The 21,551-nt window shown below is 37.9% G+C and overlaps 1 protein-coding gene and 1 long non-coding RNA gene across 3 annotated transcripts in view; one reads left to right on the top strand and one right to left on the bottom strand.

Annotated features, from left to right (window-relative positions):
• LOC117961126 (disks large-associated protein 2) overlaps positions 1-21,551 on the top strand; it is a 96,125-nt gene that overhangs the window by 73,921 nt on the left and 653 nt on the right. For both annotated transcript variants that reach the window (XM_034899533.1, XM_034899534.1), the window contains exons 6-11: positions 7,559-7,615; positions 14,345-14,709; positions 16,678-16,763; positions 16,853-17,259; positions 17,678-17,769; positions 19,411-19,563. In XM_034899533.1, coding sequence (XP_034755424.1) covers positions 7,559-7,615; positions 14,345-14,709; positions 16,678-16,763; positions 16,853-17,259; positions 17,678-17,769; positions 19,411-19,563 — 1,160 coding nt within the window. The remainder of the gene's footprint in view (positions 1-7,558; positions 7,616-14,344; positions 14,710-16,677; positions 16,764-16,852; positions 17,260-17,677; positions 17,770-19,410; positions 19,564-21,551) is intronic.
• On the bottom strand, positions 6,054-9,317 carry LOC117961131. The gene is made up of 3 exons (XR_004660328.1): positions 9,182-9,317; positions 7,520-7,731; positions 6,054-7,137 (listed from the first exon to the last, which is right to left on the bottom strand). It is a non-coding gene; the product is annotated as an uncharacterized LOC117961131 (long non-coding RNA).

Raw genomic sequence — 21,551 nt, 5'->3', positions numbered from 1 at the left:
TATATACGGAAATAAAATTGGAAAGGCTTGTAATATTATTTTTGCTTTTTGAATGATTAAGAGGGGATTGCAGTGACATTCCTTCCATCTTTTCCCATTGTTTGGGGAACACAAACTAATTTAAAGGTGCTGAAAACTGGCCAATCATGATGTCACCAATCTACATTCATTCATTCTATGCAAGTCCTTTGTTCTTTGTTATATTTTTACAGCATTTAAATATTTGCAGTTATAGATATTAGGTGTGTATGTCAAATGTAAACAAATGTCATCAATGACGGGAATGAAATTATGTTTTCAGAAGATTTTGGTGGCTCTTTTATTTAACATGAATTTTATTTTAGTTATTTTTGCATGAGCCAGGGGCCACACACTAAAGGTTGTTTAAGTGTTTCCTAGGGTTGGGTACCGTTTGGGTTTTATCCGATACCGGTGCTAAAACGATACTTTTAAAACAGTGCTGGTGCCTGGACTGACTTTTAAAAAAAAAGTTGCACAAAACCACTGTCAGCAGCATTAAAGAACGAATTGTTTATTGCTAAGGCCATGTGGTCATCAAAAAGAAGAACCGCTTGGATGGATTTAAATGGCAGAAGGGTACTTTACACCAAAAGCTTAAATTGTTTGAGGATCAGTTGAAAGCACCATTAGTTTACAAGGTGCAATTGCAATTTTGCCAATTTGGCTGCTTTCTCGCTAGATTTGGACCTATTACAATGTAATTCATTTCCATGCATGCTGCTCTGCGTAATCACAGTCCACACAGGCTCTTCTGCCTACAGCACGGGGTCTCTCTCCCTCTCCCCTTCACAGCAGGCAGTTAGCCAACACAGCCACTTAGCTTTATGCAAATGATACACGATGACATCACAAATATGCAAATGAGAGTGTGATGTCATCTGGCAACTTGAAGTGACTTTTGGAGCTAGTGATTGATACTTTCATTGAAAAAGAATTGTGGCCATGGTGTCTCAGAACGTGCAGCTAGGCTCCACTGTCCTGAGCTGCAGACTGTTGCACATCCCGGTGTTGGAATCCTTTCGAGTGTAATATATCCACACTTTGGACCGTAGCTTTAAGCAGTTTAACAATGAGTACGCCAGCTACGAGCAAACCGTAGGCTAACAATACCTGCCAAGTTGTGTGTAATGTTAACTAGCAACAAATACAGTAATACATCTGTTTCCTGTAACAACCACCAGAGGGAAGTGCAGGCATTTTAGTAGCGGTCCGGTAGATACTTTAACACATCCATATTGGCACCGGGTTTCGGTACCCAACACTAGTGTGTCCTGGCAGACAGTTGTTTCATTCACATTTCTCCCATTTTAGCTTATATGTATACTAGAATCAAAGAGTTTGTTTGTGAGAATCTCGATATTTCTGCTAAGTGGTAGCATTCGTGTTTTTTGTGACATCATAAACATTGTATTACACATTGTCAATTTATTTACGAACTACAGCAAAATTGGAAAACAATGCTGTACAAATGCTTAACATTCTTCTAAATTTATATCCAATTGAACTGTAAACTGGTGATTGACTGATCCCAGGGAACTCACCCATGCTATAAATAAGTTTAATCTAGTGGTTTTTCATTATCATTTCATTATTTAGTCCAAAGAAATTACCCTTTCTTAAAACAAGTTGAAATGTAGCAAAATACAGTAATGTATTTAAGTGTTATTTAAAACTATATACATGAAAGTTGTACATTTAACAAAGACTGAAGAGAAAATAGACAAAGGGGTATTTAAATTATTTTTAACCATACAACCATATTTTGTGTAATGAAATTTATCAATATATATTGAACTGTCTATCTTATATGTTACAGTATGTAGTCAATTGCCCCATGAGTTTTTGTTTACATTTTGTTTTCATCCAGAGATCTGATGCAACAACTATGCCAACTCTGTGACGTCCAGCTATTAGGACAAAGGTTTTTGGATTGAATCTGATCTTACCTAAACCTGTAACACTGCTTGAATATAAATCCTTTTCTACCCCTATGTTCTCTTCCTGCATTTATTCAAGGTTTCTTGGAGAAAACATGCTACTCTGTTTTGCATCAATCATGTTGCAATTTTCAGGGATCTCAGACTGTATTGTTAGTGATTCAGACTTTGTCGAAGTTTTAAAGCATTTTTTGAAAACCATACTTTAGCCTGCATTTGTTAGCTTATGCTTGTTTTGTTAAAAGAATGTGGTACATTTTTTTGCTTATTGTGGTGTTTCTTGTGAATTTTCATTTACAACTTTTATTGGCCTTATGTATTTTTCATATATTGATATAAAACAATGGATTAAAATGTTTATGATGTTCATGTTTATGGCAATTTAAATGGCAAAAATGGGGGTCATAGCTTTACAATGGCATCCAAAGATAAAACTGACAGAAATAGTATATTTTGTGTCCGTAGTGTGTAGTCTACACACTGTAACACACAAATACTGTACACAGCATGGGCCATAAACAGTGTCTTTTACTTTGTCCCTGTCAATATGCATTGCTTTTCTACTAAGCTATCACCTTTTTGTTTTATGTTTTTTTTTCTCCATTTTAGGCGCCCGTAGCTTAGCAAGGGGGCGTAGAGAGTACGGTAGGTCTGGTAGGGAACCGCTTTATTCTAACTTTTTTTTTTATATGTTGTTAATAGTTTTTCATACATTTTGTCTGACTCATTAACATTTTCCACTAAAATAAGATATATCATAAGTTAACAATTATGTCATACTCACTAAGTATGTATAATACATTTAAATGTTTTCATCTGTTTCCACATTGAATCAAGTGGAATATTTATGAGTATGTACTAGTGCTAGATATTGAGTTCAACAAACCGAAAGAACAAAACTAAAACATCTGTTTACTATCCCACACGTTGGCCTTGTGTTAGCACACTGGCATTTATTGTGCAATATTTACTGCATTTGAAAAGACACAACTGAGCACATCTGAAACATACTTTAACTGAGATGTGGATGAAGCCTTTTACAAACTCCATGAATTTTTTTCGGGTTTGTTTTTATTTGTTATGATTTATAATACTATTCTGTTCAAATTCATTTGTATTAGTAGTGATTCACCCACTTGCTTTAACCATTGTATACATTTTCTTTGAGCGAACAGAGGGGAATAAAATCAGCACACAGCAGTGTGTCTTTATTTTAAATATCCTGGCATGCAGCAAGGCAGAATATGACCAACATAACTGCTTTGTTCTACAAACCAGCACAAATCAATGCTGCTTTGAGATGATACCATTAAATCAGGTTTTCACACCTAAATTGTGGACAAACCACAGTTGTTTAAGAATAAAAAGACCTTTTCAGATCTGTATTTAAGTCAGTCACCTTCAGTAGTTTTTCAGTCACCTTTCAGTAGTAGTTTTGACATTGATGGCATTTTAAATTCAGCTTATTTGTTTTAGGGGAAGGATAGATACTACAACCAATACTCAAACTTGACTTTAAGGGTGGTGGGTGAATGAGTTGAAGTAATTGAAACGTGGAAGATGTCATGCAGTCTACATGAAAACCTACATACAGTATTATACTTGTCGTCAGAAATATTGGGTAGGTACAGTTTCACATGTGGCATTTGTTATTGGTTCCAGCTCGTCTTGAACATACAACTCTCTAACAAACTACGCACAATGTGTGGGCTAAAATTCTATCTAAAAAGGTCTGTTCATTATGACATGTTTTTATTTGGTGGCAAAGGTTATATACAGCTGCCATTGCTGTACTATAGCAAACCCACTTCAATGGCCCCACTAGCAGCAGAGCCGGTGGATGGTGATATCCAATGATCTGTCAGTTGTTTTTTCTGTCCAACACTTTTGTTTAATGCAACATATTGAAGACTGGTTGAAAGAAAGATCCCCAAAGGATGAATCCTTAAGTTCTGGTGAACCCATGACCTTTCCTATAGTACTACCATCATGCCAAATATTCCATGTGTACACATAGAATGGGCAGATTTGCTTAAAATTTTCAGAGCAAATGCACACTTCCCAATTTTATTACCTGCTTACATTTTCAACAGAACACTATTCTAGTGCCATTCTCAGACCCAAAATATCAAAAACATCTTTACACACACAAAATATTTTAGTAGGTTAAATTCTTCAAGACGGCAAATTCTTAAATTTTAACAACTCTTTAGATTTTCCTTAACATCTAGTGCCACATTCAATACAAACATCTTTTTAAAAAAACTATAGGCTCTAACAATAGCAATATGGTCAATATATTCTTTGTTTTGTCCAACACTTGTGATTATAGGATACAATGATCTTCACAGCTTCTAGGGGCTGGTATCAGGGCGTTTTAAAAGTTACTTTAACTATGAAGGCTGGAGAAGGTTAACTTTTTTGTTGATTTATTTGGGACGCCATCCACTACCTCATCACCGGGCCAAAGGCAATTAAAAAAGAGTTTGTTGAAATTGTACTTTCGGGCCATTGATTTGTATTGGTTTGTTGTGATATATCATACATAAAAGGTTAATCCACCTTGCATCCATGGGGGCATCACCACTGTATGTATATATGTATGTGGCTATGAAAAAGATGCTTGTTTTAATTGAATTAATCTTGAAAAAAGAACTACAAAACCTATGTTTTAAATTTTGTAAATCCAGCAGAATCAGCTGGAATTCCTGACCTACACACCCTCAAGTCCTACTAGTTGTCCTATGTCAAATCATCCATCCATTCATCCATTTATAGATCCATCCACTCATCCAACTTTGCTAACCACCAGTGCCATACTCAAGTTCAAGCCTAGGCCCGACAAAGGGTTGAGTCAGGTAAAAAAACATTGATAGAAAGACATTATAAATTCCCGTTAGTTAATGCTTTTTTTGCAAAGCAGGTTTTTTTTATTATTTTTTTTTTTAGCAAAACACAGTCATTTATTTTGCCTGTGGCAATATATCTTACTAAAGAAATGCCATTTAAGTAAGCAAGAAAAGTCAATTTTAGACTATTTCAGTACACAAGTATGATTTAATTTGCATTTAATCCTCAAGTTTTTCACTAAATAGACATTTTACTTATGCAATGTAAGATATACAGTAATCATCAAATGAACATGTTTCCTCAGTTATTTTCATGTAAGGGATGCTGTGATGTGCCTAGCACTTAAAAAGCTATACTAGCTTCATGAAAAAACTCCATGCTACATTTATGCAATTATGTAAAATATGAGCGGTGCTTGTTGGTCTATATATAGTATACACGGACTGCTTTGACTGCTTAGACAGCCAGTGGAACAAATTGTTTAAGAGAGATAATTCTTATATTGTAACTAGATAATGCTGTAGGCAGTGTTTTTTAGGCTTTAAACATATAAACACGTTTTTTCGGAGCCCTTGCTAAATGGAGTGAAGTTAGATAGTTACTCAGATTCCATGCTTAATACTGCATGGAGTCAAACAAAACATAGTGTTCCATTACGACCTGAGAGGCTTCACATTCACTTTGTTACATCTTCAGCCCCCATGCTCATGTATGCAGCTCGCCAGTCATTGCATGCACGTCATTAAGCCACAATCCACCCTGACCTGAGTAAGATCAGCATCTCACCGCCTCTTTGCCAGTCTGAATCCACAACTATGGCAAGAACGGCCTCTGGCACAAATGGAGGGAGTCGGACGGGAAGGAGACGCAGTCAGAACTTTTGCAACGATTTTTCTGAAATGTAATTCTTGACCACAAAGGAACAAAAGGTTTGAGGGGCCTTGTTGAAAAAGCACAAGAGAAGGTCTGTTTCATTTCTCTGCACCAAAACTTTTATGAAATGATATTAGGGCACATTTCACATAAAGTACATGCAAGTACCATAGTTTTAATAGTGCCTACATAATCAATCTGGAATCTCAGCTGCACTTATTATGTTCACATGACAAAGTGTGAACACAATAAGTTATCACTTAAGTTTCCAGTAATTAGTATTATAATTATAATTGAAGTGCAGTGTAACCAAATACAAAGGGATTAAAATGCAGTAAACTGGCTTTAAATATAAGTGGGGTGGCCATTTGAAAATTGGGAATGTAAAAAGTGGAACTCCACATGCTGCAGTACAGCATGCCACTTTAAAAATCATATATTTTGTTGCATCACCAGAGGCAGTCAGGAAATAAAAAAAATAGAAAAATAGACTTATAGAATGTCTGGCTTTTCCACTTAAAAACATCTTTCTATCTTTGTCTGGATCTCTCTGCACATTTTGTCTGATTTTCGTTGTTTCCCTACTGTCTAGACCTAATTTCTATTAGATTTACAAATGTTTCTATTCAAGCACATATTTGTGGTATTTTACTATAGTTGTGGAGTGGCTTAATTAAAATGATTGTCTGTGTCTCTTTATGCTAAATCTTTGTCTTCACATGACATTATTTTTGGCCTTATACTCCAAAAATTGAAATACTCTGTTTAAAGGAGACACACTGTACCGCTAATGAACCAAGTTTAATACTTAAATATTTAATAAATGTCTAATATAAAAAAATTAGGAAGACAATTTGTTAATTATCTTGCCATTTGAAACCATTAATTGGAAAATATAAATTGGTTTTATTAAGTTCCGAATTTTAAAATTTGACTTCATTTTTATATTTATGTTGAATGATGTCTGCTCTGTGTCTTATATGTAAAAGAAGATAAAGCATAGCTGTCTGTTTTCAGATTCAGATGATGCATGTTATCAAATGCCTGATAACTAAGGATTGATCTTTAGATAATGATACACGGTCAACATATTAGGGAAATGCAGATGGGCAAAAAACAACCTTGGCAGACATTGATTATTCAAAGGCTTTCACCTAAAGACAATATAGCTGATTTTCAATTTGGTCCATTTTGTTCCTCTTTTGCCTCTAACTTAATTTTATTGTGATTCTATTGTTAGTGTTATAATTCAATAAGATATTTTTCAACATTGGCAGCTACAACAGAGGCAAAAGTGATCAAGAATGAACTAAAGTCCAAACACATACATATTCAAATGTCCCTGGCAATACATTTGTTTTCAGGCACTTGTATAAGGTTGAGGCACCTCCTGGAGAATTGTTGCCTGGGTGCATTTCCCATCAAGTTGCAAGTTTTGTCAGTACCATTAGAATGTCTGCATTTCGAGAAAGAAACACAGAAAATCCTGGATAATGATCTTATTTCTAATCATGGTGAAGCAGTGTTTGAGTTTGTTACAGTAGGACTGTAAATGTAGCTCATTCATATGAAATAATTATAGGCCAAATACTTTCCCCAAATGCATTCAGCTGCTCTGCACATTCAAGATTTAGGAAAAAACATTGATGTGACCTATTTCTAACACTGTATATTGAGAATATCTGTGTTTCTCGCTCTCCCGGCTGGTTGCTGACTGACTTACTAACTGAATATGCAAAAATAAAACATTCTGTAAATAGTTTTCAACGACCTCTTGGAGTTAGTTGTGGTAGGTATAGAAAAGTGATTTACTGTAGGTGTGCATTAATATTAAATACCTGCGTTTGTCCTTTCTAATTGGTGTTTGCTCCTTGCAGGGATTCAGTTTCGTCTCCCTACTTCCTGCAGTGTGGACCGCGCTCAGCCGCCTCCAGGTACCAGTCCTTCTCCATCTCGTCTTTTTTCTCCATACTAGCCTTTATCTTTGCAAACTACATTTCAGTTGCAGTCATACATCCATGGGTGTATTAAGGGGGTCCGGCTACTTTTGCTAATGATAAGAAAGAAAGAAAAAAAGAAAGAAAGAAAGACCATTAACAGGCTAAGTAAAGGCTCTTAACACTGAGGCTTTTGTTTAATCTTTTTGAGGTTTTCGTATGTTATGTTGTGAGAAACATTCCCCTCGGCAGGTTTGAAAAGTGGCTCTGGCTACTATTGGAGGTAAATAATTTTAAAAAGCTGTGACGTCGACGCAGCAGAGCTCCATCGTATCAGCAGCAGTTGGTAGTTGAGTGCTCAAAGAACGGGGCTTTGAGCCGGGTACAGGGCACCGCAAGCTGCCAGTCGGCCGACATTGCGGTCAAGTTTAGGCAACAAAAAATGAGCGTAGTGCAACCACATGAAACATGCTTTGGATTAAAGGTTCTATAAGCGAAGTTGGGTGACATTACTTCTTGTTAACGTTCAAAATATTTTCGAACAAAATATAACAAAACGAGACTAGCTCGCCCCTCCCTCCTCCTCATCCCACCCCATCCCCTCCCACCCCCTTCTGTGCCTCCTTGCACTAACCCCCCACCCCGAAATCCTTCTAGTTGGTTATTGGTTGGAACGCTTGAACGCTGTTTGTGTATGCTGCGTGGTGCAGGTGGGCACAGTTTATTTTTATTGCCATTTGTAGACCCTGGGTTGTGTACAGAGACCGTGTTTTATTACAGTGTGTTCTGGGGACAAGCAGCTTGGGGATAGTGAGAAGATGTTTGCTGTATGTGCCAACAAATGTTGTAGCCTAAAACATGTATGACATCACTTAGAGCACCTTTAAAACACTCCCAAGGAGCAAGCATTTCCGGAGTGAAAGTCCCTTGTTTTTCGTAAGTGCTTGAACACGCTGTGTTTTGTGACAGTTATTTAAGTAATATATATTGTCCCATAGTCTTTGTGCTAAACCGAAAATGTATCGGAGGACTCAAAACCGTGATCCGTACCAAACCGTTATTTTTATGATCTACTGCACCCGTAGCTACTTAAAAAGGTGTATCAAAACGTACATACAAAATTTCCAACTACATCAGTAACATTCCTCTGAAAAAGCCTAAACGCTCAGTTTTTTTTAAACACTGATGTATTCTCCAATATTAGCTACAAACTATGGCATTTTTTATGTCCATATATCAAAACGTAAAAAAAAAATAAAAAAAACTTTTAAAAGCCATTCCAACAGCACTTCTCTAAACTTGACACATTTTAAACGTTAATATTTTCCCAATGTTAGACAATGTTGCTTTTGACTGTCGATAAACTTGCGTGAACGAACTCTAGCTAGTTCTTATATCACTAGCTTAGCTAGCTTAGCTACCTGTTTGCGTTGTTTTGTTGTACTCAGCTTGAAGTTGGTCGCGAGCGTCAGACGTAAAATAAACAACGCCAGAAACCATCAAAAGCTGTATTTATTTAGCTCCCTGCACATGTCGGTGTTAATATGTGTATTTATAACATACCGTGCTAACAGACATGTGGATTCAGTCGCAGGAATGTACATGTTAGAATCCTCCTCAAGCTACCTTCTGCTCGAGCGACTCCGCAAGCCTTCTGCTGCATTCACGTGCCCTTCGGACGTTTCCATTTCCCGAATGTGGAAGTCGTTCTTCTGACTTCGGTGTGTTCTGTTCATGAGCTAGTCATATTTTAGGGGAAAACATGGACGCTATGAAGAAGATGTGATGTATTTTTTTGCTAAAAGCTGTTTCCAGTATTTATTTCCAATTTGAAGTTTTTATTAGTGGTGTTGCTACACCAGATGGCTACGTTCCCTAAAACCACTAAAATATTGCGTTACCTCAGATTCAGGTTCAGGTTACTTTATTGGTACCCGTGGGTAAACTAGGTTTAAAGTCTAAGAGGCAGGACATCCTTAAAACGTTGTACACCACCACATAACATGCAAAACACCAAACATTAAAACAAACATGTAATAGTGAAAATAAAATATGGATAAAAAGAATAGAAAACAGAACATGACAGTACATGCTTGTGGATTTTGTGCAAGTAATTCTAATTCTGCAGTTTGTTTAATAGAGTGATTGCCGCTTGGACAAAACTGTTTTTGAATCTTGTAGTTCTGCAACCGGGGACTTTTAGCATCTGTCAGGAAGGGACTTGTTATCAGGGTTAATGCTGATAAATAGCTTTTCTAACTAATCTAGGTCACTCTATGTGGCTGGCTTCGAACGTTTAACGTTACAGCCTAATACCATATTACAAAAAAATGTACAAGCAATGTGTGTAGGCCTATAATAAAAAATGCTTACCATTATCCCAACATTTTGACCCCCACATTCTCTGTTGCAAAAAGTAGTGAATAGAACAGTTAAAATACTTACGTATTCATTTGACTGTAAACCGTATAACGGCAGTCTCAGTCTCAGTCAAATGCTTCTCAGCTGTGTACTTGACCCAACCAACTTTTAAATCCAGTTCTTTCTCAAATGGACATAGTTTCCAAAACAGTTCTACAAACATGACGCCACTGTCCTCATCTTGTCAATGTTCCAACTTTTAACAAACACAGATTTGTAGGGGGAAATTGTAAAAAAAAAAAGAATGTATCTGTGATCATCGATTAATCTGCCAAGATTTCCCATCACATCCCATCACAATGTCCCAGAGCCCAAGGTGATAGCTTCAAATGACAATGATAACCTATAAATGAATGAAAAGCTATAAATCATCAAATTATGATCCAAAGTATGTTTCATATTAGTGGTTGATACACAACTTAAACGATAAATAGCTGGTTAACAGTAAATTGATTGTTTTGATTATTATTTAATCAATAGCCTGCTGCTTCTCAAATGTTCTAAAATGATAAGTCTTGAGCCGTGCACAGTGTTGAGTCACTGTGAGAGTTGACGAAGTTTGAAAAGGTAACAGAAAGTAATTGGATAGTCAGTGAGGACAGCGAGGTGATACATGAGGATACATTGTAGATAGGTTAGTTAATGTGTGTCTTGGTGCCGAAGCATGTCCCTGTTTATGAGCTACAGTGTGGCAGATGATGTGTCAACGTGTCTATTTTGAACTTTTAAACAAAGCGGCAACACTGTTTTATAGCATGTCCATTTAGTCTTGGCTGCACCTCCAGTGTGTGGGTCTGTTTACTGAACTGCCCAGTGCAGCAGTGCTAAACCAAACAATCCAACACAAACACAGCCATGGAGGCACAGCTGACTACACAGGACTACAAGGACAGGATGCTTCCCTAGACTATATTAGTCAAACTTTCAACTAAAGCCATAGTATTTCAAAAGAAAACCTGCTGTACAGTAGCCCCGCAAATTTACTTTGACGTTGACGTAAACACTGTTTGACTTTGCCATCTTCTCAGTGGGCGGTTTTCCTTTTTATTGAGACTCTATTATCAGTGCCAACATTAGATTTTATTCTCCTTTGTGCTAGTCTATGTCAGTGTAGTGTCACTGAACTTTAATCTTAAGGAACTAATGCTATTTACCACAATGTTTTAAGGCTTAATGTTGTTCCTCCCTGGCTGTTAATGAGCCACATCACTTTCAAGATAGTAATTGTTCTGGAAATATCGCAACTTAATTTTACAGTATCTTGCATGGACCCAAACATGTAAACCCTATACCCAGCACTTGTTGTTAAAGTGAATTGGGAAAAAAAAATTTCTTTGGGACGGACGCAAATTTGCACTACACCATGCTTGAACACTTGGTGCGGAGACTTCTGACTCTGTGGTTGAAATAAACATAAATGAGATTCTTCTTGGAAGATTGAGCTACTCCTCAGCCTGTGGCCGACTCTTATCTAGTACAATATAATATGTAGGGCACATGCCCAGCATCAACAGTTTTATAATACTAAATATGATTACTATTATGAATGCTCTGTTACGGTGTAAGCAGCATGTAGCTAGAAAATGTGCATACTTGACTTTTAACTACTTTAGAAAATGTAGTCTAATCTAATGTAATCTATAACCTTGTAGTGAAAATGTAGGGAAGTAGAAGTATAAAAAGGCATACATTGGTGGTACTTAAGTATGAGCACTATACCTACAAATTGTACTTAAGTATGGTAGTTGAGTGAATGTATTGAGCTACTTTTGGTACAGCTGCAGGACTATTCTTCTTTAAGCAGTTTGGTGCAAACTTGTTTGCTTTTAAAGTGCTATATAAATTAAATAAACTTGAAACTTGATACTTAAAAGGAGATAAAGTAAATATAAGGATGCTAATACACAGATGACATAGGCACATGAAGACACTTACAAATCACACTACTGACAAAATCCAGTATTGATATTGGAATCCAGGTAGATATTCATAGGAAGTAGGTACAGTCTATAGGAGGACATCTGGTGTCCAATAAATGCTATTGCAAGACATTGTAATTTTTCTTTTCTTTTTTCAGATTGAGTAGGGTTTATCTTAGCCTAGAGGAGTCAGTAAATAAAATGTCTTCACTAAACAACATTAAGCTAAGCAAATAAATGGGTCATTATGCCCGTAACATAAATGTAAGCTGATGAGACAAAACATGTGTTTGCATATTTCAATGCATTTAGGCAAGCATACATTATATTAATGAAATGCAGAAGAACTGTGTAGTACTTACTCTACTTTCAGTCGGTGATGCTAATTTAGAGCCCAGGGAGCACAGTCACATTCATTATTTCTACAAAGGATTTTATGACTGTTGAACTGTTTGTTCGTCTTAAGTCTTAGTGCAAATCCCCAATATGAAGGGACTTCATTAAAGTCAAATGTTGGGGACCCTATGACCTTTCCTGTTGTACCACCATTACTTTAGGTCAAACTTCCAGTTTTCAAATCTCCAGAATCATTGGTTGTTAACACACAGTATATGTTGTGCACAGTCGTGCTTTGTGTGGTTGTAGTGTAGAGTTGGTGACATCTACAGTGATTCATCTCAAGATACAAAAAACTCAATTCATCACTATAATGTGGACTGTGGCTGCCAAGAGCAGCAACTCTACCATGCTTTATAACAAATATTGGAATACATATAGAGTCCTTTATATTATACATTTTGACTGAGGACCAGGATATATGTCTTTAATTCGAAGGCCAGGGTCCAAAAGAAAAGCATGTTAAGTACATGTTTTACATGTCTTTGAAAAGATGACGAGGAAGTGAGCGTTTGACTTCATGTTCATATCATTAAATTTACTAGTTACTATATAATCAGATATCTCTCATATTTGTATTTGTTAAAATGAAAAGTAAGAATGTTTTCGAAAAGAAATTAGAATGGAAGTGAACTATTATTTTAACATCTAGAAAAAGAAAAAGACACTGGCAGTGAGGGAATGCAGAGGTTTATGCCCCTCAATCTGTATCTGGTACAAAGCAATCTGTGAAAAAAAAATGTTTAGTCGAATGGGTAGAATGTGTAAAAATAGAATGTGTGGTGTTGCTTACTGCCTGAGTCACCAAGCTCTTTTCATTTTGGTATCCACCCACTATGTCTTGCAGAACTGCAGCCCCTTCAAGTTGGAAGGAAGTCAAGTCTGTGACTGGATTTATCTTAACAGAGATCCCTGTGGTTTCTAATTTCATATTGCACTTAATTACCTGTAATCCAAAATGGTTTGTGTGTGTGTGTGTGTGTGTGTGAGAGTGTGTGTGTGTGTGTGTGTGTGTGTGTGTGTGTGTGTTTGTGTGTGTGTTTGTGTGTGAGTAGGCAAAGCACAACAATCTGGCTATGTAAAGCGGTTTATGTACTATGATGAATTTTTTACTATGGAAATGAATCTAAGAATAAGGAGGAAATGAATAAGACTCCCAAGTGAATGACCAAATGAATTGACCAGAAGCAATGTAGAAGTTAATGACTAAATGCTCAATATAGGACTGTCTTGACTCTGCTTAAATGTGTAAAGAAAGTTTCAGCTACGATTATTTTAATAGTTTCTTTTTCTCTGTGATTCATGCAGATTTTAGGTTAACATTTGACAAAAACTCATGAAACGGGTTCATGGATATTTACCCTCATGTAGGGCATTATTCATTAGGCTCAAGATGTGCAGGAACATTGTTTGCAATTGTTAAAAGAAATTGTCAGCCTGACTTCAACAAACAGATGCTATTTTCTTTAAATCAATGGAACAAACTTACTTTGTTCTCTTATATCTCTCTTAAGAGAAGTCTTCCTTTACCATGTAAAAATATGTATGAAAAATATCTTCATCAATTTGTATGATGAGCAATTGTTACAAAAAAAGTTAGTGTTTTACTATAGCTTTGAAGAAGAAAACGATCCAGCAAGTGAAGTTCATGCGTTTCTCTGCCATGAGGTCCATCTGGATGGATTACCATCAGATTCTTATTTGCACTTAAAAGTGCAAATCTTTCCCCAAATCCTTCATTGAACCTCCCTAAACACACGCATACTGCAAAGCTGCTGTTGCTTTTCACCTTATTGACATTCGCCCTGCTTTAAGTGCTAGAGTGCCCTAATGCTTTATCTCCCATCATGCTCTGACACTTTTCAATCACACACTGTGTGATACAGGTGAACTTCAGCACTTGTCAGCTTTTTGCCACATTTTTCATTCTCATGTTTTATTTTATCCTCTACCCTTGTCCTCGTCCTCTCATCCTGCTTTTGCTATCCAGCTGTATCATATCCTCCCAGTTACAAGAAGACTCCACCTCCTGTGCCCCCGCGCACCACCACCACCACCAAGCCTCTTATCTCTGTGACAGCCCAGAGCAGTACAGAGTCCACCCAAGATGCCTACCAGGAGGGCAGGCATCCACGGGGTGGGCTGTGGACCACGGATAGCCTTGGTCGTCCAATCTACAGCTCCATGGACAGCTTGGACAGCACCAAGGCGGTCACTATGGCCATGGAGTCAGCAGCAGGCAAGAGGCATGCATCTTTGGGCAGCCACAGCTCAGTCCAGACATGCGATAAAGCAGTGCTGGTGTCCAAGGCCGAGGAGTACCTCAAAACCCCACGTTCCTCTATCGGAATACAGGTAACAACATAACTGACAAGGCCATTCAATTTGCTTCTCTCTTTGCAGTCACCACACTACCTACCCAGCCTTCATGCTAATTACACCAATCCCATCTATCTTTTTCTATCTAGTCCTGGTTGAAAGGAGAATTCCTTTTTCTATTTTGATATTCAGAGTGTTAAAGGTCCCATGGCATGAAAAATTCAGTTTATGAGTTTTTTTAAAAACATTATTATGAGTTCCCCCAGCCTGCCTATGGTCCCCCAGTGGCTAGAAATTATGATAGGTGTAAACCCTGGGTATCCAGCTCTGCCTTTGAGAAAATGAAAGCTCAGATGGGCTGATCTGGAATCGGTTACCTCCCCTTTCTCTGCTTTACCTACCCAGAATTCTGCCCGCCTAGGAGAGACTCATGGCCATCAAACAAGCAAAGTGGCAGTTGGTCAAGGTACACAGCCTAACATTCACCTTCACCACTAAGGTCTATACAAAAGCATCCAAAGAGCACCATGTCATGGGACCTTTAATATGTATGTGAGTACATAGTAAAACCATCTCTCGACTTAATACACTTTTTTGTCAGAACACAACAGGCACATTTTTATGTACAATTGGTAATTGTTTTAATTGCATTGCATGCATTGAATTATTTACAAAAGGATTAGGTTCATTTATTGAAGACTTACTCTATGTCCACATCCTCAGGCAAACTTCAAAATATTGAATTAGCAATACAACTACACACGTGCATTAGCTAATTTTGTATTTCTTCATAGTATTACAGATTCTCAAATGTACCAATGAGTGTGAAGTATTCCAGGAGGTTTTGGAGGCTTCTTGACCTTTCCAAATGTCAGGCTGTTCCCAGACGTAGAGGTGGGCAGGGCTTGTTTAAAGGCAGCAGTAATGAAGAGAAAAATGAGGATCTCTCTTACTCACTTTGTTCTAGCTTGTGATCTGGGTGCTGCAAAACCTGTTAAATTCTTCTGGAGTTTGCTGATTTTAATTGGCCTGATCATTATTAGAGCCTATAACTAAATGAGTAGCTCCATTGCAAGATAAGTATTCTGCCTGTCTAACTAACTTAGGTAGCTCCTGCATCTCTAGAAGGCAAATGTCCTCAATTGTTAGCTCCTACTGTGGAGATGGCTCTGTGTGGACCACGTTGTATTTGCATGTTGCCCAGAGACGTCTCTTGTAGGTAATGCTGACAATGGTGTTCAAAAGTACTGACTGTACTCTTGCAAATGTAGCTGTTGAGTAAACACTGCACGAGCTGTGATCCAGACATTCCAGTTGATTAATTATTCTATTTTTTAGTTTAATGAATACCGAAATCTTGAACAAGGCTGAACTTATTCTGATCCTCATTGGCATCTGTGCAACTACCCACACTGCAGTTATACATGTTGGTACTTATAACACCAGGTTTAGGCAATCAATTAAGATGTAGCAGGATTAAATGTACCCTCAAGATCATGTATAGTGTATCATTACCGGCTAATTTTAGTTCACACTTACAAGTGTTGGTTTGTTACAGTTGCACTGACTTTTGGTATACCTCTCTATACCTCTCTACCCTGAAGAACGAGTGGGGAGTGGCAATTCATACCTGACTGTCAGCCTCTTTTACGATTCTTGTTTAGCACTTTAAAAAATCCTGTAGGTTTGTGTGGCATTGAAACGGGCCCACATGTAAAAATAAGCTCTTTTGTATCTTACTTAAACAGATGTTAAATATTGGATTGTAACTAAAGAGCAAAGTGTTTTTTATTGATAAAAGCCGCCATCAGAACAAGCACATCCCAATTATTTTGCTAGCTGAAAGACAAACATGGAAACTTAAATCTTCTGTAATACAAAGTAGGTAAGAAATCTTGTCAACATAATCCATTTCTAAATATCAAGCTGTCATTTTGAATAGTAGACATGTGCGTCTGTACTGTACTGTGTGTTCATTTCCGTTTTGTTTTCTGTTTCTTCCAGGTGGAAACAGTAACGGATTCTGAGACTGAAAGTAAAGGCCTTCCTCAGTTCCATTCTATAGGTATCCAGGTGGAGGATCACAAACGGTATGTGGCTCAGACAGAAGAAACACAGTGTCCATAGTCAAAGTTTACTACATTTTCAAGCAATGTCCCTGTAACTCTTGCATTTTTAGGCATGGGAGGTTCAAGCGCTCCAACAGTGTGACCACTGCAGTACAAGCAGACATGGAGTTGGAGGGCTTTCCCTCCATGGAGGACAAGGGCTTGCAGTTTGGTGGTGGCTTCGGTCGCCACTCTGAGCCCAGCACGCCCACGCAGTATGGGGCGATCCGTACGGTGCGCACACAAGGCTTGTTCAGTTACAGGGAGGACAACCGGGCATCCAGTGGGCCCCCCAGCCCACAGCCTGAAACCTGGCTGGTTGAACCCAGTCTGGAGAGCGCCGAAACAGGCCGAGTGTCCCCCCTTCGCAGGGACGGCAGCTGGTTCATGCAGCTCCTTCACAATGAAACTAAGCGGCTGGAGGGATGGTGCAAAGAGATGGAGAGAGAAGCGGAGGAGCATGACCTGACAGAGGAGAGTGAGTGTCCTGAGGGAAATTACACTCTTGTCAAAGCAGGAGCTGCTTTTGTTGTCTGAGGTCAATGCTTACATGTTTTGTTCTCTATGATAATTTCTTCTTTTGCAGTATTTATAACAGTATAGCCAAAGTGAACATTCACGGTATTAGCTGTCATTTGACTATGAAAACACAGAATTGTAAGAAATGTTTTGTGAGCAGATTGGATCCTTGTGAACAACATGTTAGACTTTGCCAAGCTGTGCAGTGATAAAAACCAGAATCTCTCTCTCACTATCTCTCTTTTTACCTTGCACCCTCTATCTCTGTACGTCTCTGTCTCTGTCCTTCTCACTCTCTATCTCTATCTCTGTCTCTGTCTGTGTGTGTGCGTATGTGTGTGTGCGTGCGTGCCTGCGTGCGTGTATGTCCCCACCAGTCCTAGGAAAAATCCGGAGTGCCGTGGGGAGTGCTCAGCTACTAATGTCTCAAAAGTTTCAGCAGTTTTACTGGCTATGTCAGCAGAATCTGGTGAGTAGTATATGTTTGTGAACTAGAACACTGTATCGACCTACATGCTCTTAAAATGTTGCATAACACAAAAGATCAGGGTAAACTTGTTGATAGGTCTGTCTTTCTCAGAGCTCTGAGAAGGCGCTCGGCCTGATGCTGCACTTGTGTGCCTTCCAGAAATAGACCACAAAGATCAATAGTGAAGCAGTCCCTCTGCTGCTATTGAACCCACAGTTAATGAAAGGGGAATTCCAATATGAGGCAGCACCTGTGTTGAAGCTATCCATTAGGGCACGGAGGCAGCAGTTTGAATGGGATCTCAGAGTTTGAATAATGGACTGCCACACTGTCTCACTGTTTAGCCCTCATGTCACGTCAACTAGAAATTCATACCTTTTCTAATGCTAACTAACCACAGAGTCAGCATATATCATAGGATGATAGTCCATAAATAGGAATGCTTCTGCAGATACAGTAGAGAGAGACAGTGAAAAAACAAAAAGCCACTTAATCACGTCTTACCAAAGCAGAGCAACTTTTTAATGAAATGCTAAACAGGGGGTGAGGAGGTGGTCTGCCTGCTTTATCACTGCCTTGTGTTGGTGTGTGCCTTAACTCGGTGTGTTGCTCTCTATTGGATAGGTTTTGGAATGCTTTCTCTCCCCATAGATAATGGGATGATGAATTAAGTCTAACATTGGTAGTGACAAGCCTTAGATTGCCCTGAGCTTAAGACGTGTCTGAAGAGAATGACTCAGTTTCCCTTTTGGATGGAGGGGGAACTGCATGATATGTCTATAAAAAGCCCCAAACCTTTGAAGTTTAACTTGACAGACCTTTTCTTGGTCTGAGAGCACACTCATTCTCTGTTGGGTGTCTAGGCTTATCAGAACATATCTGCATGTGGCTAACTCATGAGATTGAATTTTGATTTGCAGTTGCCAACTGGGTACAGTAGGTTTTATGAACAGCAATGCACCACAGAAATTCAGCAACATTAAGCACCAGAATTTTCTAATTAAAATTTGACAGAATACAAAAAATGCAGTATAATGCAAAATAGTATGTATGTATGTATGTATGTATATACATATGTATATATTATACACATATGTATATTTTAATTCTACAAAAACACTTGTGCTGACAAATTAATAGTATTTCCCTCCCCTGTCCTCACTGCATATGCCCATTAAAATTACAATTGATAATTAGTAATTATTGCTGTTGCTTCAGCATACATTAGACCAACTCTGCTGTTACAAAGAAGATGCAATGACAGACAGTGTAGGGAGTCAGTTGAGGTTATGAATCAACATTGATGCTGTGCTGCCACACAATGGTGGGAATGGTGAGTAGGCTATGTATGTCCTGAAAATAAGTTGTAGTTTGGTCGACATCTCACTACATCAACCAAATCTATGTTGGAAACTAGTTACTTAATTTACTTTCAGGACATACACATATATATATGTATACACATACACACAGCTTTTTTCAATTATTTAGAAAAAACTTTTTGTTTTGCTTTTTAATTTAAGATTTAATGTATGATACAGGTGGTGTAATGCTTGTGATTAGTGTTTAGTAGTCCTGTACCTAACATTGAGGGGGGACTATTAACAACCCACTACATTTTGTACTCCATTGTCTCTTCAGGACCCTAGTGCCATGCCCAGACCCACATCTCAGGACCTGGCTGGATTCTGGGACCTCTTGCAGCTTTCCATTGATGACGTCACTGCCAAGTTTGATGAGCTGCAGCAGATCAAGAGCAACCAGTGGCAGCTGGTGGAGAGCCCAGCAAAAAAGGTAGAGCTGGTAGCTTTTTTCCCTGGGATCCACACACTTATAATAATTAATGGGCTCTACATGCACTCGCTCAGCTTTTGAAGAAAAAAAACTACAGTGACAACATATGCCACTGCCATATTTTTAGGTGTGGGATCAGCAGGAAGTTAATCATTCTAATCATAACACTGGAGGAACAATGTTTGGAGGAAACATAATTTCAGTTTAGACGACTGGTAGTATCATCTAACATGTTTTCCTATTAAAACATCAGTTAATTTAGGACTTGTTTTATGGGTCACATCCATTTTTAAAGTAACTCATCACCTGCTTTTGGTTTGTGGTAATGTAAACTTTGCCTTTAATTGTTACGAGACAGTGACACTACACATAGAACTGGCTTTTTGTACTATTTGCTGGCTTTACTTTTACACAGAACACTGGTTAAGACAGGTAGGTGTAGGGGTGAACATAAGCTCTTCACATGTAACTTTTGACATACTTGCCATTCCTTAAAAAAAAATTCATACTGTAAATTGTTAACAGCATTTTTTTAAACTTGACTTCAAAGTATGTCACTGTAAAAAATAAAAGTGAAAGGCATTTAGAATATCTAACTATCAGTTATCAGTTACATCACCAATACCCAACAGCTAAAATAAAAGCACATTTTTAAGAGTGGTGATTGTAGACGAGGGAGCTGCATTTATAAGAAGCACATTTAGATAGTAATGTAGTTTTAGAGATAAAAGAGCTCCTTCAGGCCACTTGGATAATTATCTTCATGCTACAGTTGTAGTTGTAAGGGAGTTATTTACCTCCAGCAGTTAATAGGCACATTCCAAGCTCCATGAAGCTGGGCCCAACTAGTGACACAGATGCTCTATATTGGTTTCTCTCCTTCAAGGCAATCACAGTTTTACACTTAACACCAGCTTGCCAAGCCATCAAAAAAGCTTGCCTTCCATTCAAAAGGTTTTGTATGTTAGTGTGTTCAGATTTGTAGGTTATATGGGTAAAGTTGTACTGCCTTCACGGGTAAATGTTGCAAACACACTTTGCAAATGGTAATGTTCTGGCAACATAATCAATTTATAGTTGCGTAAGTGTTTATAGATGCCTTTTGTTTGAGCAAACATCTTCTTGTTCACATGAATGCCTTACTGCTGAGTGAATATACAACACCTCAGTAATAGTGAGAATTTTGATGATGATTCATGCTGTGGCACAACAAGCTGCGATACCTAAGATGAGGCAAAGTGGCCTAGGTCAATTAATTAAGGCTATGCACTTCATAGTGAAAGTGAAAAAAACTCCTGTTAGCATTTTATTTATCCGTACTGATTCAACATTTATCATTTTCTGCCTGATTTCCTAAAGAAATTAAGCCACTCTGGCAGTGGTTAATGATTTTTCATCCTTATTACCCTCCATAATGAGTTTTTATACAGAGCTGAATAAATCAAGTCTCTCTTGTTTTCCCATGAGATAATATACAATGACCAAACTAAATAAAACAATATAAAAATATCCCCACAAGAATGAAAAAATATTGCTTGATACAATTTTCAATGTGTCCATGAAGTTTTTTCAGCAGACAATTTCCTCAGGTTTCACAGCAGAGCAGTTATATATCAGTCAAAGATGACTGATTAGATTGAGCAGTGCTTTAAATTCAGTTGGTGTTTAATTTTTATTATCTGGCACACATCATCACTTCTAGACTTACGGAAGAGGATTAGGGCCACATGTGAAAAAATACATTGAGTTCTACAGCACACGTTGATTCACGGAGGGGAAATGAAAATAAAATGGTGTATCTCAATCAACAGTGTAGGAGTCTATAGAGAGGATTAGGGCCACATGGGAAAAATGCATTTGAGTTCTAACGTCAGAATTCAGACTTTTTTTTTTAAGTCAAAAAACGTTTTTTAAGTTTGTTTTTTAAAAGTCATAATTTTGAGATTAAAGTCAAGCTCAAATTAATTTTGTCACATGTGGCCCTAACC

Source organism: Etheostoma cragini, chromosome 18, assembly GCF_013103735.1.
Source record: "Etheostoma cragini isolate CJK2018 chromosome 18, CSU_Ecrag_1.0, whole genome shotgun sequence".
NCBI lineage: Eukaryota > Metazoa > Chordata > Actinopteri > Perciformes > Percidae > Etheostoma > Etheostoma cragini.
Note: the sequence above shows the minus strand (reverse complement) of the source record. Positions and strands in the feature narration are given on the sequence as shown.